This window comes from Lineus longissimus, chromosome 17, assembly GCF_910592395.1.
Source record: "Lineus longissimus chromosome 17, tnLinLong1.2, whole genome shotgun sequence".
NCBI lineage: Eukaryota > Metazoa > Nemertea > Pilidiophora > Heteronemertea > Lineidae > Lineus > Lineus longissimus.
In genome coordinates, this window is record NC_088324.1 from 9,838,181 (window position 1) to 9,861,910 (window position 23,730).

At 41.1% G+C, this 23,730-nt stretch overlaps 5 protein-coding genes across 11 annotated transcripts in view; 1 reads left to right on the forward strand and 4 right to left on the reverse strand.

Annotated features, from left to right (window-relative positions):
* The window catches only part of LOC135501568 (uncharacterized), a 21,177-nt gene extending 12,070 nt beyond the window's left edge, over window positions 1-9,107 (reverse strand). For 4 of the 7 annotated variants that reach the window (XM_064793736.1, XM_064793730.1, XM_064793731.1 and 1 more), the window contains exons 1-3: window positions 2,974-3,079; window positions 1,072-1,145; window positions 180-325 (exon numbers count right to left, since the gene is read on the reverse strand). In XM_064793736.1, the coding sequence (XP_064649806.1) occupies window positions 180-325; window positions 1,072-1,145; window positions 2,974-2,975 (222 nt within the window). In that variant the 5' untranslated portion in view covers window positions 2,976-3,079. Of the gene's footprint in view, window positions 1-179; window positions 326-1,071; window positions 1,146-2,164; window positions 2,280-2,969; window positions 3,080-9,011 lie in introns of those variants that run through there. The other 3 variants (XM_064793734.1, XM_064793733.1, XM_064793735.1) reach the window with 3 other exon arrangements.
* Window positions 8,358-11,398, forward strand: LOC135501570 (universal stress protein in QAH/OAS sulfhydrylase 3'region-like). The gene is made up of 5 exons (XM_064793738.1): window positions 8,358-8,484; window positions 9,458-9,592; window positions 9,965-10,057; window positions 10,293-10,393; window positions 10,643-11,398. Exons 2-5 carry the CDS (start codon window positions 9,466-9,468, stop codon window positions 10,886-10,888), a joined length of 567 nt encoding a protein of 188 aa, XP_064649808.1. The 5' UTR covers window positions 8,358-8,484; window positions 9,458-9,465; the 3' UTR covers window positions 10,889-11,398.
* On the reverse strand, window positions 11,341-13,899 carry LOC135501572 (uncharacterized). The gene is made up of 5 exons (XM_064793740.1): window positions 13,808-13,899; window positions 13,337-13,384; window positions 12,971-13,207; window positions 12,389-12,472; window positions 11,341-12,023 (listed from the first exon to the last, which is right to left on the reverse strand). Exons 1-5 carry the CDS (start codon window positions 13,857-13,859, stop codon window positions 12,010-12,012), a joined length of 435 nt encoding a protein of 144 aa, XP_064649810.1. The 5' UTR covers window positions 13,860-13,899; the 3' UTR covers window positions 11,341-12,009.
* Window positions 13,900-14,792: 893 nt separating this feature from the next.
* LOC135501569 (dermonecrotic toxin LspiSicTox-betaIE1ii-like) lies at window positions 14,793-18,910 on the reverse strand. The gene is made up of 7 exons (XM_064793737.1): window positions 18,722-18,910; window positions 17,997-18,104; window positions 17,444-17,591; window positions 17,036-17,179; window positions 16,509-16,625; window positions 16,084-16,309; window positions 14,793-15,668 (listed from the first exon to the last, which is right to left on the reverse strand). The coding sequence occupies exons 1-7, from the start codon at window positions 18,788-18,790 to the stop codon at window positions 15,545-15,547; spliced, it is 936 nt and encodes a 311-aa protein (XP_064649807.1). The 5' UTR covers window positions 18,791-18,910; the 3' UTR covers window positions 14,793-15,544.
* Window positions 18,911-20,250: 1,340 nt separating this feature from the next.
* Window positions 20,251-22,777, reverse strand: LOC135501819 (uncharacterized). Its single transcript, XM_064794147.1, has 4 exons — window positions 22,580-22,777; window positions 21,608-21,850; window positions 21,053-21,147; window positions 20,251-20,575 (listed from the first exon to the last, which is right to left on the reverse strand). Exons 1-4 carry the CDS (start codon window positions 22,727-22,729, stop codon window positions 20,545-20,547), a joined length of 519 nt encoding a protein of 172 aa, XP_064650217.1. The 5' UTR covers window positions 22,730-22,777; the 3' UTR covers window positions 20,251-20,544.
* Between the last annotated feature and the right edge of the window lie 953 nt (window positions 22,778-23,730).

Consider the following 23,730-nt stretch of genomic DNA (forward strand, 5'->3'; position numbering starts at 1 on the left):
TCAAACGAAGGGGGTATGTTCATATTACTTTATCAGGTCTTTTAGTTAGGCAATAATGAAAGTACCCCTTAAGAATAAAGAATTTGAAGAAAAAATCAATTCCATAGCCCTGTCGGATAAGAAATGTCTTCAAGTCTGCTTTGTATAATGTTTCTTGGTATATTTAAGTAAAAACTTACGAATCTCTCATCAAGAACGTCTACTCCGACCTGAGGATTTCTATCCGCGAACTCCATCCGCCCTGCGTCTATCGCATAATTGGGATTTACTATCATTCGCCACTCCCAGAACGCGTCTTCAATGGCTTGGTAATCGCTATCGGCATCTGGAGGAACGGCGGCAAAAATATGGTGGCCAGGGCCCGGTTGTTCAAAAGAAGTTAAATTTCATTGATGTTAAGTTAAATATCAACGTTAAATTCCTTAACTTGGCGTCAGCTAACTTGGCGTTAAATTTGGGTTGTTCAAAACAACGTTAGGGTAAACTAACGCTAATGTTAGTAAATATTGCATCTTGGTTCACTGATGTTAGTTGCCATGGTAGGTATAGGTAATCAAGTTAAAGATAACGCTAGATTTAACTTAGGGTTTTAGGTAAGTTAAATCTAACGTTAAAGATAACGCCAATGTTAGGCTAATATTGTTTGAACAACTCAAAATAAAACTTGACGTTATCTTAACGCCAAGTCAGGAATTTTAACGTTAAGTTATCTTTAAAAATGTATTTCTTCTTTTGAACAACCGGGCCCAGGTCATAAAATCAATAAGTTTTCGTGACGAAACTTCCAGTATAGTTTGAGGTGTTTGAGAATAAATCGTCACCTCACTGTCGGTGTTTAGATGAAGATGGATACTTAGTCTTCCTGACGAAATTTCGGAAATACATGTATTGAATAGAAATTGTCACTTCACTTTCGGTTTTTAGGTAAAGATGGATTACAAACCTAGTCTATAAAGTCTTCGTGACTAAAGTTCAAATAGTTCAATACGTATCAATTCCCTAGAAAATTAAGCTAAAAAATTAAAGATTTTCATCAATTATATAATTTGGTTTAAGATTTGTTCCACTCACCGGCGTTGGTCCCGGACACCATCAAACACGCCCCCACCATCAGCAATATCATTAACCGATGCATCTTTATCGTCCTAGAAACATAGAGGAAAATGATGTAGATCGGCTAAGCGAGGGTGGACAAAAAACATGTGAATCGAATCGTGTGATGCGGACACTGTTTGTGAGTGGTAACGAGGAAACTCCAAGAAAGGGCGAATTCTACCGATATGTCCCTGAACTGTTGGAGAAAAGTCTAAGTAACGCGACCACCCCGCTATGACGACCAAGAATCGCCGGTCCCGAATGGATTCCTCGCTAATTACCATTACAAGGCCCCCGGTAACACGACCATCCCGGTACCCAGACCGTGATGAGAATTGAAAAGACGAATGCTGCCATGATTTTCTTGAACATACATGCAACTGAAACAAATATCTGATATAAAAATAAAAAGCTTCCCGATCAAAAATATATAAAAAATATAATTATTCCAGCGGTAAGTGTAATTTTTCTGTATATCGCGCGCCTCACTTTACGGTGCGCCTCACCCAAATTTGAGCTGATTCTGCCGTATTCTATGTACACTATCTCTATGCGGTAAATAAAGCAGCATATGGTGAAATTGTTTTTCGGTCACACAGACCTCACTTTCCATGGCCACTGCGCTGTTAATATGAGCTGGATTTCAAAATAACTTCATAGGGTTTGGCCTTTTCTCTAGACACTGCGTAAGTTGCAACGCAAAGCATATTGTGGTTTTTGAATGAGACACAAAAGCGCTACACTTGCCGAGATATCAGACCGCTGATCGTCAGTGGCCTCACGCTATTAACTTGCCATTTGGTGTACAGCGATGCCGTTTAAGAGTGAGTAATAGCCGATCAGCTTCAGCTTGAAATATAGATTGCATACAAATGCATGCTGTACTTTTCGCGCGTTGTCTGTAAAGCTCAGCAATGTCAATATATTTAGGGTCAAGATGATTATGAACCTAAAACAAGACACACCAAGTTGCATGTAAGAGGGGTTCCTATGATAAACCCAACAAGCATTTGATACAAATAAAACACGTCTATGTAAGCAAAAAACTAAACATACAAAAACTACTCACTTGTACTGTGAAATTTTGATCTAAATTGTTATTTTGAAGAGCCAAAATTACATGTATAATCGATTTAATATCGCAGTCATGACAATGAACTCTATTTAAAAAATTCAATCCAACTCCTTCCTACGGTTGGTTAGCACACTTTGTTCTTTTATCTGGCCTTTAGGACTGAGCGCTCACTTATCGAACCACTGTGCATAAGATATATAATGCTAGGTGATCACGATATCCTTTCCAATCAATGACATATGCTTTATTCTCGATATATCATTGAGAGAATTGCATTCCAAGTCATACTGATTCATATACACGAGATCAGTACAGCAAATAATACAAACATCAACCAATTTAGGACAAACTTTCTAAACCCATGATCAAGAAAGCGGCATGGACTAGATAGATATTCGGCTTTGGCGAACTACTTAATATTATTTGAATAAGCTTAACGATATAAAACGGGCAAGGAAATATCATCGGTAGGCCGATGGATCAAGCCAGAGCTTAAAGGTGTGACAGTTGGCCTGCCTCGCGGATAATTTATATATCGCGAAATATCGTGCATTTTTAAGAAGTTCGATTAGAATGACTTTACATGTCTAACGTAGGAGAAAACCGGAGAACCCGGACAAAACCTTTTGTGATATGTTGGTGATAGGCGAGACCATTCTTCTAAGTACAGTGAAATGACACCCTCCCACCAGAATCATAGAACTATCGCAAAAATATGGGACAAACACTTCCTGCATTTCGGACATGTTAGTGTTTGCAATTTGATAGGAATTATAGATATGTACATACATGTACGTACTTACATTAGAGGTAATCCACACTTCAAGACAGGTGCCCTCCGATTGAAGCCTTACTGATATCAGTGCCAACAGAGTTGACAATGACTGAAAATCTGAAAATGTGAAGTTTTATAAAGCTTCGGGCCTACGATATATAAATGAACAAAAGGCCTGCTTGGAGCGTGGTATCGTGAATGACAAGTGGTTAGGGACAATCTCAGGCGCATTTGCTGGATGGCAGTTTGTTTCAGTTAAGTAATGATTGTCATGATTTGATATACTTTAGTATCATGATGGCACATTTGTCAGTATCTGGCATGACACAGAATTTGTGTTTCCTCTTGCTGGAAACCCGCCGCATCATTTTCTAGAACATGATTTTATACACATCAAGCTGCGACGAGGCAAAGCAAAAAGGTGATAAAGACAGGTGTTAAAGGTGTAAAAGGCGTTTTTGACAAAAAGTGGTAGCATTGATATTGAAAAAATATTTCAAACGAACCAAAAAAACATTTTCAAATAACGAAACGAACGTGGCATTTAATATTGTAGCTGCAATTTTAATTAGTAAGAAAACACCTGAACAATGAAATTAGATGCCTACCCCAATACACGTATATTTGATACAATTTTTATCGCTGCCAGGCCATGTATATGCTTTGCAATCATAATAAATCTGATTAGATGAATGTCACGTACGACAACCCATCTATCGGGAATCTATCGGGTCAACCTTTTGACGATGTCGCGGAACTTCCCTAATGAAAGTAGATTTAGTCTCACTGAATAATTAGGCCAACCCCCCTACAAGTACACCCCTATTGGTCGATGACCGATAACAGTGTGTATTGCTATAGATATCAAAGGCCTTGAGAGGAATTGACGTGCAAAAACAAGGAAAGAAAAGTTAGTTATTGGCAAAAATGTAGTAAAAATATGTCATAAAAAACCATGATGGCTTCTGACTGATTTATTCAAGGCAAACATGTCTTGACCAGCAATGACCTCAAACGCAACGATAAAGATCAATACATTTTTCTAATTCATTGTAATATTTTTCGATGTAATTGTTTGTTGATCAAAGCTTTTAACCGCCCTGTGACCCGGTGTTAATAAACTTTCGAAAATTGACGAACAAATATCAAACGGCATGTTCTTAGTGCTACTTGGAACCACAGAGGCTAAGTTGGTCACCAAGCGGCAGCAGAATTTTGCAGGAACTGTGAAGTATTATCGCACTTGGTTCGCTATCAGCTGTGTATGAGTGAGCAACAGCCGTTATTCTATGGCTTCAAATTATTCTCAAACATCGGGGTCAAGAATGAACTTTACAGTGCAATGCACTATGCGCCAACGAAGTCTCGTTTTGAAGTCAGCGGTTACAGTTGGACAATCGCAACCGCTTGGGTAGGTGTAAAATATGGAAGCAGTCAAAAAGCATTTAAAACCACATGATTCGTTACTTAATTGATGCTGCTCGCCCCGGTTTTGGTCAACATTTTAGCTCCACCCTCGCGGTTATGGTGAGACAACCAATACCTCCAGTTCGGTATCAACTCCTTAACCAATACACATTTATTATGAAAAAATTTCGAGTCGTGGAAACATGGAATTTAATCTAAAAAAACTGCTTTAGAATGGAAGGTTCCTGGACAGCTGTAATAATGTCATTGGCCCGGTAACAAATCTTTAACAAACAATTTTGGTATATGCACCTTAATCATAAATCGCCACTCTAATAATTTTGCATTGTAATGGATTTTTACATTTTGCGCTTTGTTCAAAGGTCCGACAGATGTCGAGGATTCTGCTACGGCACCTTTCACACTTAGTGACTAAAACCAATATATGTATATTGTTGAAGTCTCATCTGCCGCAAGCTGTTTAAAGCGATTGTTTGCATTGGAGTTCTATAGTGACTATACTGTGGCGAGATGATCCGATGTTAAGTAAATAGGCTTTATTGTCTATCCACCCAGATAGGTCAAAATCTCCCTCGAAATACGAGAGCAAGTTTTTATTTGAAAACAGCATGGAACAGGATCATTTCACTGCATACAATCAACGCTTCCATCAAAGTCTGCCTAGATTTATGCTTTATTTGAGCTACAAAGACTGTATAAACAAACGACCCTTTACGTTGCTGGTGATAGTCAATATTCTACTGACAATGTCGGAATTATAGGCTAAGTCAATACAACTCACACACAATGACAACGTAATGTGGCGGTAGACAAAAAAGTATTTTCAGTGAGCGAAACTGGGTAAATACAGGCGTGCTCTCGGGTCAAATTGGTGGTCTCGAGGAGGTTTTCGCAAATCCCCGAAACGCCAACGAGAACGCCTATTCCATTGTTCGACATCGTAATCAAGAGCTCAAACAATGACATAGGCGTTCACGTTGGCGTTTCAGTCGGTGGCTTTGCGAAAACTCCCTGATATAAAATTCCTCGGTCAACAGACGTGGATATTTTTCGATGAACTGTTGAACTATTGAACCGTTTACCTACCCCGTTACCCGATTGGCTCGACCCCGCCGCCATTTTGGCTCGATTTCGACTCGCCTTTTTCAAAGCCATGAGAACATCTTCATTCAGAATATAGATTAGAAAAAAGGGGCCGAAATATTCCAAAATCTTTCAAGCGCAATTCGGAAGACCAACCAGTTTCTGGTCTGCAGAGCGCTGAAGTAAATTGGCTGCATCACATACTGTACCATTGGACCGATGGATTACGGGTGAGGCTGGAACTAAAACATCGAGTTGTTTATTGTAGCGACTGGTATGGCATGCTGGTCCAGGATGCCCCCTGTCACCTCACACCAACCACGTCCCCCTTTGATCCCGTTTCATTTTCGCCATTGTCATTTTAAAACGAACAAAGATGGAAAATGGGGTGTTATTGTTATTGTAGTAGTAAATACTATACGTGCAATCATTGCATCATTAGTCAACGCTAGTTGCATATGCTTCATTTGAGAACAAAGCTAGCACAAACAAGCTATAATTGATATTCCTGAGACAGTGTCCAAAGTAGGTCAAATCGAGAGATGTCACGTGGAATTTACAATGAAATATGTATTGGTTAGAAAGTATTTGCCATGGGTAAAATCAGATAATTCTACAGGATGTCCCCACCTAATGAACACTGCATGGTCGGCGATTGCTGGACATTGTCGAAAGCGGTTTAAAGCAAATTCTTTTCAGTGGGGCAACATTTTTAATGGAATTATATAGGACTACGGGATGATAACCAACAATTTTTTTACATGGCCTTATCGTTGATGTTCTGGAATCCAACAACGAGTGTGTTGGTGTAAACAATTGGCATTTACACTCCATCAACTTGGACGGTAGTTTACTATTTGATACTCGTTAGCGGGATATCTCCGCCGAGTTTCGGGAGACAGATGCGCGGTGTTTGGGCGATAGAAAGGTGAAAAATATACATTTAGGTATCACCAGGTGCGTCAAACCCCGCCCCAGCGCTACCTTACCTCTAATACGAGTACGAGTGGGGTAACAGTTCATTGACTTCTGGTTGAGGTTAACAGTTGACCTTGACATTGACCTAAAATCAATTTGTTAACGGTTCAAAAAGTTCCGCTGATGAGGTATAATTATGATACTAGTCGCCTGTTACCACCTCGCGGCCGAATTACCTACTGTTAACATGGAAATCTCCTGCCTTTTAATGAGATAGTCCTCGCGATAATCATACACCCAGGCACCTCCGGTTATTCCTATTCCGTTATGTCGAAATGGGCGATCTCGAACCTATTCCCCCCAAATGCATTACCGAACATAAGAACAGGAATATTATTTCCCATAATCCAAAAGTCAGGTTGAACATATCGATCTTGGCGCAAGTTGCAATCTGAGGAAGGCGGAGCGCTTTTTAAAGCAGTATCAATGCACATTAGATCCATTTTCACTTAAAGGTTTTCAGACAAAAAATTCTGCACGAGTAATTTGGTCCAAACTGATGTAATAGAGCCAATGTGACTGACCATATACCGTGCATACAGGGGATGCTTCAATACTAAAGAAAAACTACACTATATACGTTAAACTAAAGTAAATTAAGAAAAATCATGCGGGAAACTTACTTATTGAAAGAAGGCATCTGCATCTTATAAAGTATCCCTTAGTATAGCAAGTATTGCAGCGACCTGATCATATCTTACCACTCACTTGACTGCTGATCGATTGAGGGTGAGGTGCTTTAGCTCAAGGTAACCCGTCGGGGTAGCTTAGCTGTCTAGGTTAACCACTCGGCCCATTAACTACACAAACAGTCCGCAGAAATATAACCGGGAATGAAATAGTTTCTTTAGCCAATTAGCATCCGCATGCAGCAACATAATTAGCCCGATCTTCACTGCATCATTAGAAAGAGGTGCTGATTAAAGTACTAGCAAGCATTTTAAAAAGACCAGTGTTTATTTATTCCTGGTACTAGTATCAGCATTATGGTATTCCTTTAGCTGTCTATAGACTAAACAGATACCCATAAACAACGCAGACACCGCTACAGAAAGAGAGAATATGACGCTGATAACGTGTATCTAAATGTACATCTGCATGTGTGCTTCCAGCATTCAATTTCGCCGGTATCATTTAGCGTCCTTACCTTTTTGCTGCGCAAGTACACCGATGCAGCCACAAACGGGTTTGGTATATCCAAATGGATCCCAGCGTATGGTGATCATGAGATACAAGCAAGTATTTGTTGATTATACATTGTATTTTAACAATTGAATTTGATTAAATCATGAGGTATATATGAATCTGGGCCAGATCGGTCATATCTATTTATATTGTATTTGATCGAATTAAATGGGCCAGACGTCTCAGGTCCCCTGTGATGCAGGACAGCTCAATTAGAATGTTGCCTTCTTGCCTTTTCGTCTGATCTTATACCGATCTTACAACATCTTAATATTTTAGTGATAAAGTGTAGGAAATAGAAGTACTGTCAATATATATATGAAAAACAGAGGAACAACTGCCATGTCGTTGTCTTTGTACATGTAATCATTGGGTTTGTAAGTTTTGGAATTGAACTCACGTGTCATCGTACCTCTAAACGTAACTGAGACGTTCAGCAACCGAGCGCCCTTGATCACTGCACCACTTTAACCAGTAGCTATTCATATGATATATCAAAAATGATGGGCCGACTATCACTACCTGAATCTGATTCCAAGCATCCTGAGATTCTGGGTTTTTTTCACTACTATACGTTCTTAAAATATCGAGAGGCGGAGTGCATTGCCCTGACGCTTGTACGAGGATGGATTCGGAGTTGGAATGGTACAGTGGCGCCCATAAATGTACTCAGCAGACTGCTGAATGACACAGACGATTCATCGAAATGTGTCGTCAGAAATCGAGGTCAGATAATATGTACGTTAGAGGTCATTATGTCACACTGAGATGTATTGTATACTGTTCAACTAATCGTTGGAGTATATAACCCGACACCGTCGCTGTCGTCCATAGTGAATGTCATACCCCCGTTAGCTTGAACAAGGTAGGTATACAGCTTCATATATCTCCATCACGCACTGCCTTTCATTGGACAATCATGTCTCAATTTAGAACAATATGCATGATGTTTCGTTGACTAGTATATATGGGATCCAGTTCAATTCCACTGATTGCTTCTATTCAAAAAACAATGGCGATTGTTGATCAGAGAAGTTCAATAGAGCCGACTCATCCTGGGTCAAGTCGAACTAGTTTTTTCACTCCTATACGTCATTGAAATATCGAGAGGCAGTGTATTGAAAACCACTGATTATGGGAGGATGCGACTCTAGTAGAACGTAAAATATGTTGTACTGGTGCCAATGTACATTGTGCCCATGCAGACATGATCAAGTTGATGTCGTGCAGACACCAGCAGGAACTCCCGGAGGGGGCCTCAATCGTCATCCAGTCATCCAGTCTACCTGAGCCCCTACGTCTGATCAGGCCAAATAACCCCAGCCTGTTCAAACAACCAGGCCCCGAACTACGACATCATCTTAGGACCCACGAACAAAAAAGTCGACGTACCTCGTAGTTGTGTCACAGCGTTATTCCACATATAAACGTATTGACGTGTGATGCTGGATCCAATTGCCAAGAGAAGACGGCTTTCACACGAATTGTCCTTTCAATTTAGAAGGTATATAAACTGTGCATGTAATGGTAAAAACATTCATTGTCTGAAAGAGACGATGCAATCTGTGCTCTGTGACAGATGGACCTTCTCCTCGTCTCAAACACGCTCGTTATCTTTCCATCGTAAAGAAACCATTGTATTTAGGTTCGGGTTACGAGTTTACATCATTAATCCGTAACTTTTCCGTATTGGAAAAGCGACAGCTTGTGATAGGACATTGGCTGAGGCACGTGTGTAGAGCAAGTAGATGTAGATTTTTGCACTAAACGGGTTTAATTCCTAAAGCAAGGTGCACAACAAGCTGCAGATAAGGTTAAGAACGTTTTTTCTGTTGCAGTTGTTGCGATGGGGAACTGGGTGACGGGGGTATCTGGCAGCGCTGCCACGGTTCAGGCTTTCAATCCCCCCGCACATGGTGACAAGATCCTCATACCCGTGGACGGAAGCTATCATGCTGCCAATGCAGTCGAATGTAAGTATGATGCATATTACAGTGTGTTGGAAAAGTAGTTCTCCGCAAATGATAGATTATGATAGCAAGGATATTTGTTACCTTAGTTATGGTTCCACTAAAATGATTCAGTTTTTACAGTATCGTCATTTCATTCATGTAGTGGGATGCACCGCTGAATATTATCTTTAAAGTGCAGTGCAAAATGCTTATGCGTGTATTTCTCTTTTGATACACTAACCCACATTCTTGTTACTAAATTAAGGCTTCGTGAAGACAAACAATTCAGAACAAGACACGTATTTTCTATTCTACTACATCCGATTCAGCGCTCAGAATCTTTTTGTAACTGTACCACTTTACCGTACCTATCAGTTTCCATGCCCATTTCAGTCTACCTGAAGAAGCTACACAAACCGGGTGTCGAGATTGTTTTCATTTACGCAGCAAAGCGCCCTCATGCAACTGGTGATCATGCCGTCAGTGGTAGGTTTTCATATTCCAGAGTAATACAGTATGTGCAGATTCTGCAAACCTTACGAAAAGCTACTAACGACGAGGTACGACATAAACGTATCATCCAAGATGCTATCGCATAACCAGTGGTTTTCAGTATACTCCGCCTGTCGATATATGGCGGAGGAGTAAAAAAAGCTTGCTCTCAGGATGCCAAGGCGCGGGCTTTTGAAAAAAGTCCTGTATAATTCCTTTTTTGGCCTAGATGATGACGAAGTAAATGAGTTGGGAGGATGCCGGCAGGAGGCCAGGAAGACAAGTAAAGGTCTGGAAATGCAATACATGGCGAAAGTAAATGAATATGGGGTAGGTAAAGGAGAAAGGCTGCAATGTGTCAATTCGAGCGAAACCTTGCAGCATCACGAAAAATAGCTGAATGTCAGCATAATGTGGAAAACATCATGACAGAAACCGCTATCCTAGGAATGGTATCCTACTTAATTTGTTATGATTAAGCGTGTTTTGATTGTATTTGTTGCAAGATTTACCCATTATCTTTCATCGTTTACCTTTTAACAACCATATGAACCTATTTGGCGCTTGTGTCTTTTGCAGTTGGAGAACTACAGAATTGTTGGAGCCGAGGGCCACCCAGGCGAATGCATCATCAAGGCAGCCACCTTGGAGAAGCCGACAATGATAGTGATGGGGTCCCGTGGCCTGGGGCCTATAGCCAGAACCGTCCTTGGGAGTGTCAGCCATTACGTCATGAGCCACGCAGACGTTCCCGTCCTTATTTACAAAACTAAACGAAGTCGCACTTACTTGCAGCCGCCAGAATCTTTTATTGAATCTATTTGAGTGCCAACAAATAACAGCTCAAAGTCCGATTGATATGGCCCACCGATTTTCTTAGTTCTGGGGAAGGGCCGGATGGAGTACAAGAAGTCCGGTGGCGCCTGAACTTTCTACGAGTGCTCTCCCTGGCGTTGGACTCGATATATAAAGCAACTCCGAGGGGGAGATTTTTAACCTGTTGAATAGAACACTGAAGCGACTTCTGAGCCGTTCATTGTATATCAGATGAAACACAAGATTATAAAAGAGTAAGACGCCCGCAATTTGCAGCCGCCAGTTATAACTACTAAAAGGGTACAAAATCTCTAGTCTGAGGGGGCATTGGTGATCAGTCACTGTTACCTCCAGTGGTCTACTATGAAACCAATTGATGACCGCAGATACAGATATATTTTTATTGCTCATCGCAGCGAAAATGATCGCAAGTCGCTGCGACTAAAATCAAAATAACGCTATTTTAATTTTTACTCTTGATCCTTGGTTTAATACAGACAACATTCAAGTTACAGTATTTTTCGCTTCAACAGCGACAAGAATATCTCTATCCAGGTTGATATACAAGTGATTAGCAGTGCATGAGCGGTCATACACTGCTGATGTGATGTTCTGTCATAATGCTAACAAACCATGTCATCAAAGTTGGTTGGTCGACAGAACTTTGCTGTTTGGCGCATTGAATCATGGGCTTGCTCTCATTCAAATACAATAACCGATGTGCATTGCGCAGTGGATATTTTCATCAGAATGGATGTAGATTTTTACCAAAAGACATTTGCTCTGCTCTAGACTTCACGAGTTTCATTCCAGAGCCAAACTGCACACTGCTCGCTTGGTATTTGCTTCGACATCATACAGTACACTCCTAAAAATAAGGGTTTGAGGCGTTTAAAACACCTTTTAGAGATTTCAAGCCACACAAATATGCGTACCTTCTACATGTTATTAAGGAAAATGAAGCCCCTGAAGGTTTTGACCTTGAAAAACGTGTTTTTTCACTTCTCAGAAAAACGCCAAGAAGATGTATATTTGGTTCAGAAGCCTAGTATGTTTAAGAGTGTATGACTTTGTTCTCTTGTAGCTGTTGTCTTGAGCGTCTGTAGTTGAGGATCTGATTTTGCTTTCATTTAAATATCACCGTCTGAAACATAAACAGAATGGATTGACTCAACCTTAAACAGAATCTAAGTAGAACTTTCATTAGATGATATTTTGATTGACTGAACCATGAACAGAATTTAAGTACAACTTTCATCTGATAAATGGATTGACAGACCACAATGTAAATGGAATTCCATCCCCTCCTAGACTGCTCAGACCTCAAGCCAAGTTTGAGTGTGTTACTTTTGAAACCTGCTTCATATACAAGTCAGTCGGTGAAAACATAACACTCTCAATTTGGTGTTTGTCTTTGTCCCGTCAATTTTACTTTGGTATACAATGTACTTGGAATATTTAAGAAAAAGCAGAGAAAACGGAGACGACATTCTGGCGTCATGCACTTACATTCCTTCGCAGTCGTCTTTCCTCGCCACTTGTGGTTGTTTCTCGATGATGACTTACCACCTTTTCTTCCCCACTTTGGTTTCGCTGAAAAGACGATCGCGCACAAATATTGGGCAAAATTTCATGGCGGTGTCCTTAGCCAAAAATCCCTGTCACAGATGCAATTCTTAGTAAAGATCCTACTAATTTGGTCTACACATGTACGCGATTTTACAATAATACATTCTTTACGATATTCTTATTGCATGTAGATTTTCATGCTCATGCTCTTGCAATGCTTTTTTTTATCAAGCAAAATCCCACACAAATTGGGGGGGAATGACGACTGTGATGAGGGCTGACTGAAACGATCTTAACAGCGAACGACTAAGAAGTCAGAGGGGAGGGGAAGGGAGGGGAGGGGAGGGGAGAGGAGAGGAGAGGAGAGGAGAAGAGAAGAGAAGAGAAGAGAAGAGAAGAGAAGAGAAGAGAAGAGAAGAGAGGAGAAGAGAAGAGAAGAGAAAGAGAAAGAGACGGAGACGGAGAAGCAAAATCGCAGCAGCAGCAGCGGAAGCAGGTGAAGAAGAAGAAGTGTATACTTACCGGCTTTGCGGAAACAATCGGCACATTCGGTCAAGTCAGTTGGCTTTTTGAATGCCCCCTTCTTCTGACAGTGGAGGACAGAAAGGAAACATTGGTTGGAGGCCGCCCCGGTGTAGAAGGCGGAACACATATAAACCTTGGCTTTTCTAGTCATGTCTTCCTTTTCACAGCGCTTGGCACATGTGCTGTTGTCCATGACAGTGTCGCTTGGGTCCACTTTAACCTCGTAGATCTTTGCTGCAAGGAAGAAGTACATGCAGCTGTTAAAAAGCGTCAACAATATAAGTAGCAATCTGAAAACCACCCTTGATAAAAGTGGCGGTGAATGATGGTTGGGCAAAATGACGGGTCATCGAAAACACTTACGGGTCCACCTGTGCTTCCTGGTGTGGTGGCTTTTGGCTTCTTCGATTGCTGAAAATAAAACAAAGAAAAACTGGAACGTTCTGTAATCGGCCATAATTTGAAGTACATGTAATAAATGAGTTGCGAATAGTCTATGACGATCAAGCCTTGAAAGGTATTTTATCGAGAGGTATCGATGGTATTTTGGTGATGGCCGCAACATGTCACGTAACAAAACATATAAAAAGTATGCTATACTTCGTGAAAAATCTAAATAATACTTGATGCAAGGAGCAATTTTGGAAAACAACTCAAGTAGCCTTAATAATCTTCCGTACCTTCAAGAACAAAGTTAGGGGAAAAATTACATCACACCTTCGAAATTTTAGGCCTACCGGGGTACGTCTTTTCGAAGTGGACGGTCGTGCTCTTCCGCGATTAGTAATAACATGAACTCTTTGAAAATATTTTTTAAATGGGGAATTTACTCACCAAGCATCGCGAACACCACCACCAGTACAATAATAACGGTTGATTTCATCATGGTTAGCTTGCCCAAATATGCTTGGTCTCACTCAACAGTTTGGACTAGATCCGCGATTGTAATGAAACTACTGGTCTGTCGCAGCACATTTATACGAATTTTGAGCACGCCCGTTCCATGCAGAATTTGGCGGATTCACAAGTGTGAAACGAATTGGTGACACACTGGAAATATTGGCTTGGCTTGATGGCTATCTTAGGATGGCTTAGCCTTTACCAAAACTGGACGTACATGTAGGCACTTACCGAAGTCACTTTCGGTAGTTTGCGAAAGAGCTAAACATCAATTAGAATTATCATGGACCCGAAGCAAAATCTGGACGAGTTGCAGAATTTAAAGGCAATTTCCCCTCAAAAAAGACCAAACTTAAGTAAATTTATTGTACAATGCATCATTTAACAAAACGATATTCACTAAAGTATAATACATCGACCTAAATGACTAGCCATATCGAAAGCGATAAACACAGATTTCGGACTGCATCTCTGGATGTGTTCTCTCGAAGTGTACCCGAGGTGCCTGTTATAGAGAAATGATTCGCTTTCGGCTGTGCACTGATGGTAATGGACATAGTCAGTAGAAGATCCAGGCCCATACTCGATACAAGCATTCCCGAATGCTGCTCCGGCGGCTTCTGTCTTGCTCGGGAGGATATATTTGACCCGTCAGCTTTAAATAATATATTATAGCCTAAAGTAGCCTATCATAGATCATTTACCGACCAAACATAACGTATTTATTACAATGTGCTAGTGCATTAAGCTGTATCCTAAAAAAGACTTGATCCGGAGCAAAGCATTTTTGTCTGACGTCATTCGAGATGCCACCAGCATTTGCCAAGTCAAAAGATAGAGGACTTATGCACAGGGTGTATCAATATAAACGAAACACTAATCAAACTTGTTGATTCCAAGAGTATAAAGCAATGGATATGATAATCACGTTAATTAAAGACAATGGTCAGACATCTTTGCCGGTAAAGAAAGCTTGCAGTCTCTAGTTTAAGATGATTTTCAAATCGGTTGTATCTATAGTTTTGGATACATGTAATGACAAAACATACCTGCCGAGCTTGTACATTTTTGGTAATAGCCGTTAAATGAGGGTTTCATTTTTAATGATACGCAACTTTCGATTACAGAATCTATTTGTATTACTATACACGTGTTGGATTGTGGTAGCTCAAAACAGCCAGACGTTTAAAGTATTCTCGTCTCGGTTTCGCTCATTCTAAAACACCCTGTATAAAGATTTGAATAAAATGACAGATTTCTTTCACACAATTGTAATCTATAAGATAACAAACATGGGAAGAACAAAAATGATAAATGAAGATTACAGATTTAATACGTGGTCATATGATGATCGACCCATGCGCCCACTGGTGCCCAGGAGTCTATAACAGTTAGATGTACTACAGCGAAAGAAACAAATCGAGGGGATGTGAATCTCGTACAGCAGTTATTCCGGAGTTGATGATACATGTATGTTAGGTAATTTGGTGCAGTAGCACAGTACAAGCCTATGTATGTGTGCATTACTGTGCACTGACAGCTGTTTTCTACTATATAAGGGTAGGGTACCACTTTAACATTCTGTCTTTACCGGATGGACCTCAAAATCAACCAGGTTAACTGGACGAAGCGGAGTCTTCCCTATTAGGTATCGGAGAAGGTTGATTGAATTTAAATCCGTTCATTTGGTGAGTCGAGGTACGTAGCCAGGCGATAGAGGGGGTAAAACTCAGGTTCTTTTAGCACTTCCACCACACGGGCAGGAAAGTTGGTCATGATGAGGTCGACGTCGTATCTGAAAATAAAGATGACGATTTCATTCATAGTGAATTATTTTTTCAAGCATTTTCAAATACCCTGTTTAGTGTATATATCGATGTTATGACCACACAGTTAGTTAGCTAACATGTACCGCTTTGTGTTTGAATTCTGCTCAGTGTCCTCCTTCAGCGCTCTCAATCTTCAATCGACCATCACATGAGCAAGTATACGCAGCACTACGGATGTAGAGCACCCAAGTTATTCGCCAAATTGGCCTGATGTTTCCATCTTCGTCATGCTATGTGCCTACAGCTGGGGATTGTAATGGTGACAGTCAGGGGGTGTTCACAAGCCGACATGCACACGACTCCGAGGTGCTGTATCAGAGTGTAAGGTGGACTCTACGTAAACACGGCTTTATAATCGGTGATCTTGAACTTTTTCTTTACCTCAAGCCTTCGCGTATTCTTCTCTTGCTGTCAAGTACCCACTCCGTAGCCTTCTTCACTGCAACTGTGTTAGCATTCTCCCTGTATCCGACCATCCTCCGCGCTTTCGACTCCGAGACGTCATGAGCCTCGCAATCATTGTTACCGTCTGACAACCAGACTGCAGGAGTCGAATCTTTGTACTCTCGTAGGTATTCCTCCAAGAAATCAACTGTTACTATTGCAACTGGAATACAAAAGGTGTTTAAGAAAAGTTCAAACAGCACAAAGAATAGAAAAGATTGGCATATATATTTCAAGATATAATATTGTATACGCATAAATAATAATGTTGGACCATTTTCTAGGTTGACATGTATCGCCTGTTACACTCTCATACATTCAGTTCATACTCAAACAAGAAGGAAATCCTACTCCGCACTTACTTATATGATTTTTGATGATGTCTTCTCTGTTTCGCTTCCTAAGCTGGTCCACAAGTGCCTTCATAAAATACGTGCGTTTCATGAAGTACAGTTCTAACCCAAACACTGCTCTTGAACCTTTAAAGAAGCCACATTAGTTTGTTAAAAATCTCAAAGAGTTTTGTTTCCCGAAAAAACCCTAAAGGATATCGAAAAACCTTTACTTTTAAGAGTCCATAAGAATGACAATGTCATGTGGGGTTATAGGATAGGCCTACGGAAGTCCGATATAACAGGTAAACTCCTGCAGTCTGGTTGTCAGACGGTAACAATGATTGCGAGGCTCATGACGTCTCGGAGTCGAAAGCGCGGAGGATGGTCGGATACAGGGAGAATGCTAACACAGTTGCAGTGAAGAAGGCTACGGAGTGGGTACTGTAAACTTGGTTGTATCACGACTATTAAGCATTCGTCTTTAGAAGCAATCAAACGAAATACGACCAGACAACTGATCTCTATCGTGAAATCAAACAGCTCAAAGTCCTTACCTTTGTCGTCTTTATTGAATACATCATCAACAAGAATATCTGCTAGACCTATCCCACCATTTCTGAGATAGTTCTGCTTCGTTGACAGTATCTTCAGATCCAGCCAAACAAAGCCTGTGAAACTCGGATGGTAGTATATAGATCCTGAAATCAGACGATGGTCATTTTGGATTTTGGCGGCCATTTTGGATTTTGGCGACCATTTTGTACTTTAGGCATCTAATTCACTAATCGGCCTACAGGGGGCCAAAAACGCGTGCTCAGCTGTCATGGAGAGGCCATCAAAAGCTTTGAGTACGACCGCACAATATAATCGTTTATTCCCCGAACTACGGGAAGTGGAATTTTAAATCCTTCTCACACTATGTAGGTAGGGTTTTCAGAAAGCAAGAAATATACAATACCAACCTGGAGTACTTATGTTTCTGAAGTATTGTAGGAAGGTCGGGACACTGTTTTCTCTCTGTTCACACTCATAAGGTGACTTGCACCAGCACTGTTTATCGATGCCACAGTTACAGTTAGTCCCGTGGAAGAAATGAGAGGGCTTGCCGGACTGAAGTGAAACATGCGCGAGTGCTTAGGTTAGTTTTATTCAAGATATTAACCTGCTCTACTTCCTTTCAGAATCACATTCGAATCAGAATCAGAATCAGTCGGCAGAAGCCAGAACAAAATTACTATATATATTTTGCATCCGGTTACGCATGCGCATCGATAAGTAACCACGGTAACCAAACCCGTAGTATATTATTGTTCCCGCGCAAATAGCATACAGCATGTAGGTTTCAGCATCAGCAGCCATTTCAGTAAAACATGTACATGTACATATCGCGTCGGCAGGTAACCACTTTTTGTCACAAAAAACACATGAAAACACGTTTATTCCGAGACGTCTGGGGAACACTATAGACCCCGCCCCTCCGCTTAATAAAACCCTGTAATGCATTATCATACATACATTTTTGAATCGCAGGTCAACCTCGATCCCATTGGCACCATTCTTCAGAGCCTTCTCCACGTGTTCTCTGCTGTTGGACAAGTGCTTCAGGATGAATAACGGTCTAACCTGAAGTCAGGACAGGAATGATGAAGTAGCCTAATACCTTTAGGCCTCACGGGTGGCGCTGATTGGCCAAATATATATGCCACAACTCATTACACTTGAGACCAATTAGCGCCACCACGTAACAGACTAATGATTAAGAGATGCTCAGGGTAGTCCATCGAAATACTAGTCGGCTGCGATCCACCTCTTGTAGTGGGGCGGACCAAGTCATGAATTCCTAAAGTGTAGATAACAGTGCATCCGAAACCGCTTGGTACAGCCAGTTGAGAAGAGACTTTGTTTGAACTGCGAGTGTAACAATGTAGAAGATGAAAAGCATCTGCTGCTGGAATGTTCTTTGTTTCTTCAGGTAGAAAGTGTACCTTCAGGAAATCAATAGTTTCACCAACCTACTTGCACAATGTTCATTATACATACTCTCCGTGTTCTTTAAAAAAAAGGACATGTATGTGAAATAGCCATCAATGTCAGAAATATCTGCACTTAAGGTCCCCACTTTTTACAATAATTCGTGGCTTGGATGAGCCCTTTAGCCAGAGGCCAATGTGGTCGGCCCAGCTATGTGGCCAATAATGGTTTAAATTTACGACAATGTATGGTGTATTTCAAAGACTTACCTTCCTTGCCGAGGCATTATACGCGAGCAACGCAACGAAAAATACGGCAAAGCGGGGCTGGAAAACCATATTGTAGAGTATCGGACGTCCCTCTGACCTTCACTGGGCCGACAGAATACGAAGTTATCCAGACTCCTGCGCAGTCCCGGAACAAGATTTATGGATTACGTCGTTAAATCACTACCAGCACAGACCACCATTTCGTTCACCATTTGGAGCAGATCATAGGCGCATGAAAATACCAGAATCCTAGTAATCGATCTATACGCTATCCGAATTGATCGGTACACACAACAGATTATCAACATAGTACTGGTGCCTGTTTATTTTTTTGTAGGTTAAGTGTCAGTAAGTCTGGAGTCCGATCGCTCGCAAAAATTGGTTGATTCTGGTATATTCTCGCCTGTGATGACACAATTCCATATTGGCAGGGAGAATCCTTTGATCTGCTTGGAGAATGAGCATAACGACGCGATGAACATGCGTAATAGTGCTTGATATGTGACAATACGTTGCGAAAACAGATTACTGTATTGTTAAGTGATACTACATGTACTTGGTAACATCGACGGTCATCCAAGCAAACTGATTGGCATCATGTAACTTGCGTGAATTATAGGCGACGGCCATTCATCATCTGATTCATCCCTAGTAACGAATGATGAAAAAATTACACTGACAACTGGTTTGTGTAACAAGAGTGATATTTTTGTTTTTCACTATTATTTTAACGCCCGCAGCGTGACGTCACGTTTCTGGTCCACGGCTCCCAAAGACAAGGCCTGTAAAATTGAGATCGCTGCATGGAGGGCTGACTTGGGTCGAGCAGAGTCTTCCACTTCTCAATCGCGGGGCGGGCGAGGACGAGAATCAATTTTTCAATGTTATCTGGCCTAACAAGACTGCAGATGGCAAACCATCAGCATAACCATTATGCTTACGTAACGCATCGAGTCAACATGCTTCCATGGTTACTGTGATGTCATTGAGAGAGCTCCAGGGTGTTTTAAAATGTCTTTCGCACGCTTGACTTCCAATATGTTTAGTCCTGGCGTACCGCAAAACGTCAGAACGATAAAAATCAGCCCCGTCAACGTACACGAAGAGCCGATGATGAGTTGCCGGAGGTGATTACGATATCGAGAACGATAACACGCATCCATGGTGACTACACGTACAGAGTTATTATGGTCTACGTTGAAAGGAAAGCGGCTATAAGGTGTTTCAAAATTGTATTTAACACTTTTGATTTCCAATATACCCGGTACGCCAAATGACAAAAATAGCGTCAGCGCAGCCAATACGTATGATTACATAACATTTGACTCATGGTCTACACTCCAATTAAACGTACCTGGTCAAGATGATGCTTTAGCGAATCTTTTTTGTTCAACGTTCTCCATCAGATAGTCCTATTCTGCATGCATGCAATTCGGCGCACGTCGCTGCAATACAGATTGCTTTATCTGCGGCGGGATTCAAGAAAAACTCTAAACGAAAAGACGTTTTCTGTATATATATATATTTATTTCTCATTGTAATACATGGTATGACAGTATCTGCTTGTCGAATTTTGTGAATGATCACTAGATGTTTCAATCAAAATACATGTATACGACGCGTCCTGCGAAATATTCCGTAAGACTTATATTTGAATTAACTACGTGTTAAGTGGTAATTGTAAATGAAATACTATTATAAAATCGACCTCGCCTTAGTCGGGTTTATAATTGAGTTAGGGTACGTCATATTTTTCAAATTAAAAATATACTATATATTCTTGGACCTCTTGTCTGTCGTCATACATCCCGGATTTAAAATTATCAGTAGGGTTTACGGCCCCTAAAATTACCACTGAAACAGAAGATGAGATGCATGTACCTCAACATGCAGTTGATATTATCAAGAATAAATGCTTACAAGTAAGTAAGCGCAAGAATTAAAGGTGGTTTCGCACGACCTGCCTTTCAGCTTACTGTTTACATTTTCTAGGGCGGTGAAAATGAACTTTTTCTTTTCCTGTCCGCGCCGGCGCAGATACGGGTCCGCAACAGGGTTCCATTCAGAGACGTATGACTTGATAATGTATCGATTGCTTTGATACTGGAAGGGTATTGTATTGCTCGTGCGAAATTTGCGAATATTTTGAAAAATAACACAGCTGTAGCACTGTCGCAATCGCATTTAGTGGAAACCTATCCTTAAACTGCATGCGACTCATTGGGTGACTTGCTCAAAGCATGCGATGTTTTGGGTGCAGTGATGCGGCGTGAAATTACAAAGCACTTTGCCGCATGTTGTATCGACGCGCAGAAAATAATAGAAACTTACGGCGGAGAATAGTTACAGACGACTATCTGCATGCCTTTATTTGATTCGCAGTACGTGAACGCGCAGCCCACTTCCTTGGTAGTCGCCCACACCATCTGAAAAAATGAAAGAAAGAGTGTTAAAGTGCGGTCCTCTATATTGGTTTCTATTACTAGAGGATATGTACTACATCCTCCAATCGACATCATGATTGCACTACGCAGTCTGCAGACGAGATTTATTGTCGAGGTTGATTATCCTGAGCTTTTTTTATTCCTTCGATATTGTTCTACTCGGTTGTTTAAAAATAAGTTTAGTCACTAAGTTGACGTCAACTTTAACTTGGCTGCGCTTAATCTTACGAACGTAACTGAGAAGAAGAAAAAACTAAGTTAAAGTCATCATAAGACTGTTCAGGTTCTAGTTTGAAACTCCTACCTCGTATTGGCGGACTATATATATTGAACACAACTAGTGCTAGGATGAGTTAAAGGTTACGATGTCATAACTATTTTTGAGCAACCAGGCACAGATTACGAATATGTCCAGTTTTTCATGGATTTCTGTTTACCGTACCGCTGTGTAATGGCCACATGCCTTCCCTTTGGGTAAACATTTATTCGTTTCGTGGAAGTAACGTGACTTCTCAGAGGCCCAGGCCTTTGCGGCGGTCCTTCCAATGGTGGCCATGTTGTAACGCCAAGCAGCGAAGATATTCTCTCCACTCTTCTTGGAACGCAAGTCAGTTCCATTACGATGTTTGAAAACGCAATTGTCGGCCCATTCCTGAGCGTATCCTTCCAGGGTTTCGCTCCAAACCTAAGAAGAGGGGGTATCACGTCATTTATACCTGCCATGTACTGTAAAATTCTGTGCCGTCCTTCGTGCTTGCCGTCGCGTCGACAGCAAAAACATACAATGTATACAGGTACACCCTGAATGCGATTGCGGAAGTGCACGCGGCGAAGTTTTCTTCCATCGCACATGCGAAGGCGTCAATCGTTCAGAAAAAGAGCGATTTTGGCACTGCGACCTGCGACGTAGCCATGATTATATGACGATTGCAAATATAGGCCACCGATCGGTTAAATCGCGATCTAGCGTTATGTTGTCAAAAGCTCGCAGGATGGCAGCAACGAAAATCGTTCTTGCGGAGCGTTCAGAGAATACATGAACGTCTATACACACAATGCGATTGCGACAATAATGCAAAAATCGCACCCGCTCTCAAATTCATACGAAGTTGCGTCAAATCGCATCCAATGCAAGAACGCGATTTTGACATCGAGCTTTGCCATTCACTGGCACGCCCACTGCACCAAATGCAGATATTGCATGCGTTGTGAACTTCATGCGAAATCCAGTCAAATCGCATAGATTGATTACCTACATGTAGCCTGCATACCCTATAAACGTACACACTGAACGCGATTTGACAAATAATTGAGATGGTCTTCACCTGTTGCATAAAATGCCCTGACGATGAGAAAGTTGATATGCCCAGTGAAACTTTTTCGTATACATACACGTACTATGCGTTTTACTTACTAAATTTGACATGCCTGACTCCGTCTTCTGGCGCACTAGGTTGTGTTCAGTCAACATTTGTTGCTGAAAGGCCTCCTTGGCCGCAGTGTCCCAGTCGGCGCAGGCCATCCCGAAAACAAAGAGTAGGAACGCAAATGTCTTGAATATCATCTTGTGGTGTCTGCAAACGTGTTCTGCTTTGATTTTAGCTGTGTCCGGTATATGGGCATACTCCTGGACCATGGAGAAAATACTCTATTAAATACAACTTCTAGACTAAGGGACCATCTCAAAAAAAACCAAAGCCACGAAAGACAGTTGGTTTTCGTTTGGTGTTGTTCTGTGGTGAAGAATTTAAAATCGATAAAGCAGGCGATCGTCACAAAGTCAACACTCTATTTCGGCCGGGTCAAGAATCTGGAGTTATTCACCAAGGACTTGAAATAAAATCGTAAACGAGGATTCGTCTGATTCGCTTTCAGAAAATGCCCTTTCAGAGGTTAAACATATGCATGCATACGAAAAATACTAGATCCTAAAATCATCGCGCTCAAAATATTTTTAACGCAGGTTTTTATATCATTTTCGGCTAATATTATCAAAACGAAACGTTTTGAAGTTCATTGGTGGATACTGTTTTTATAACATGAATAGGACGACGGTAGACTGCCCAATGCACCGATCCGCACAAAAACTGATCGCTGCACGGAGGGCTCACATGAGATAGAAATTTGAATGGGCGTGATAATTTTGTCAGATTTTGATTTTTTCATGATATATATTTGCAAGTTGATGATGGAAACAAGTACACGGTATACTGTAGAGTAGGGGGTTAATTCAGAGCCAATTAAGTATCGTGATTACTGGTGGTCCAGGAAAATAGAAATGCAGTTATACACAATGCCGTAGTGCAGTTATCATCCATACCAATTAGCTGAAACTTGGTATTCATAGTATTTGTATAGAAGTACATGTACATTTATCTGTCTAAACAACGGGCATTGCAGAAATTGGCAATTTTCAGATTCAAATACAAATTTCAATAGGCCTTTTATAAATCCGTTGACCTTCTCATGACCCGGTCTTACAAGCATCATTGCAACCGCCCGTCTGCGAAGATATCCTAAATCCCACGAAACATGACGCCAAAGAGTGGATTGTACCGGTATTGG

Coding starts and splice junctions, on each gene's coding strand:
- LOC135501570 (XM_064793738.1), top strand. CDS start 9,466: ATGGGGAACTGGGTGACGGGGGTATCTGGCAGCGCTGCCACGGTTCAG. Junction 9,593..9,964: donor TGCTGCCAATGCAGTCGAAT/GTAAGTATGATG, acceptor TGCCCATTTCAG/TCTACCTGAAGAAGCTACAC. Junction 10,394..10,642: donor CGAAAGTAAATGAATATGGG/GTAGGTAAAGGA, acceptor TGTCTTTTGCAG/TTGGAGAACTACAGAATTGT.
- LOC135501572 (XM_064793740.1), bottom strand. CDS start 13,859: ATGATGAAATCAACCGTTATTATTGTACTGGTGGTGGTGTTCGCGATG. Junction 13,208..13,336: donor CAGGAAGCACAGGTGGACCC/GTAAGTGTTTTC, acceptor TCTTCCTTGCAG/CAAAGATCTACGAGGTTAAA. Junction 12,473..12,970: donor CGATTGTTTCCGCAAAGCCG/GTAAGTATACAC, acceptor TCGTCTTTTCAG/CGAAACCAAAGTGGGGAAGA.
- LOC135501569 (XM_064793737.1), bottom strand. CDS start 18,790: ATGGTTTTCCAGCCCCGCTTTGCCGTATTTTTCGTTGCGTTGCTCGCG. Junction 16,310..16,508: donor CATCATCAAAAATCATATAA/GTAAGTGCGGAG, acceptor TTTGTATTCCAG/TTGCAATAGTAACAGTTGAT. Junction 15,669..16,083: donor AGAATACGCGAAGGCTTGAG/GTAAAGAAAAAG, acceptor CTTTATTTTCAG/ATACGACGTCGACCTCATCA.
- LOC135501819 (XM_064794147.1), bottom strand. CDS start 22,729: ATGATATTCAAGACATTTGCGTTCCTACTCTTTGTTTTCGGGATGGCC. Junction 21,851..22,579: donor AGTCAGGCATGTCAAATTTA/GTAAGTAAAACG, acceptor CCCTCTTCTTAG/GTTTGGAGCGAAACCCTGGA. Junction 20,576..21,052: donor GTCTGTAACTATTCTCCGCC/GTAAGTTTCTAT, acceptor CTTCTGTTTCAG/TGGTAATTTTAGGGGCCGTA.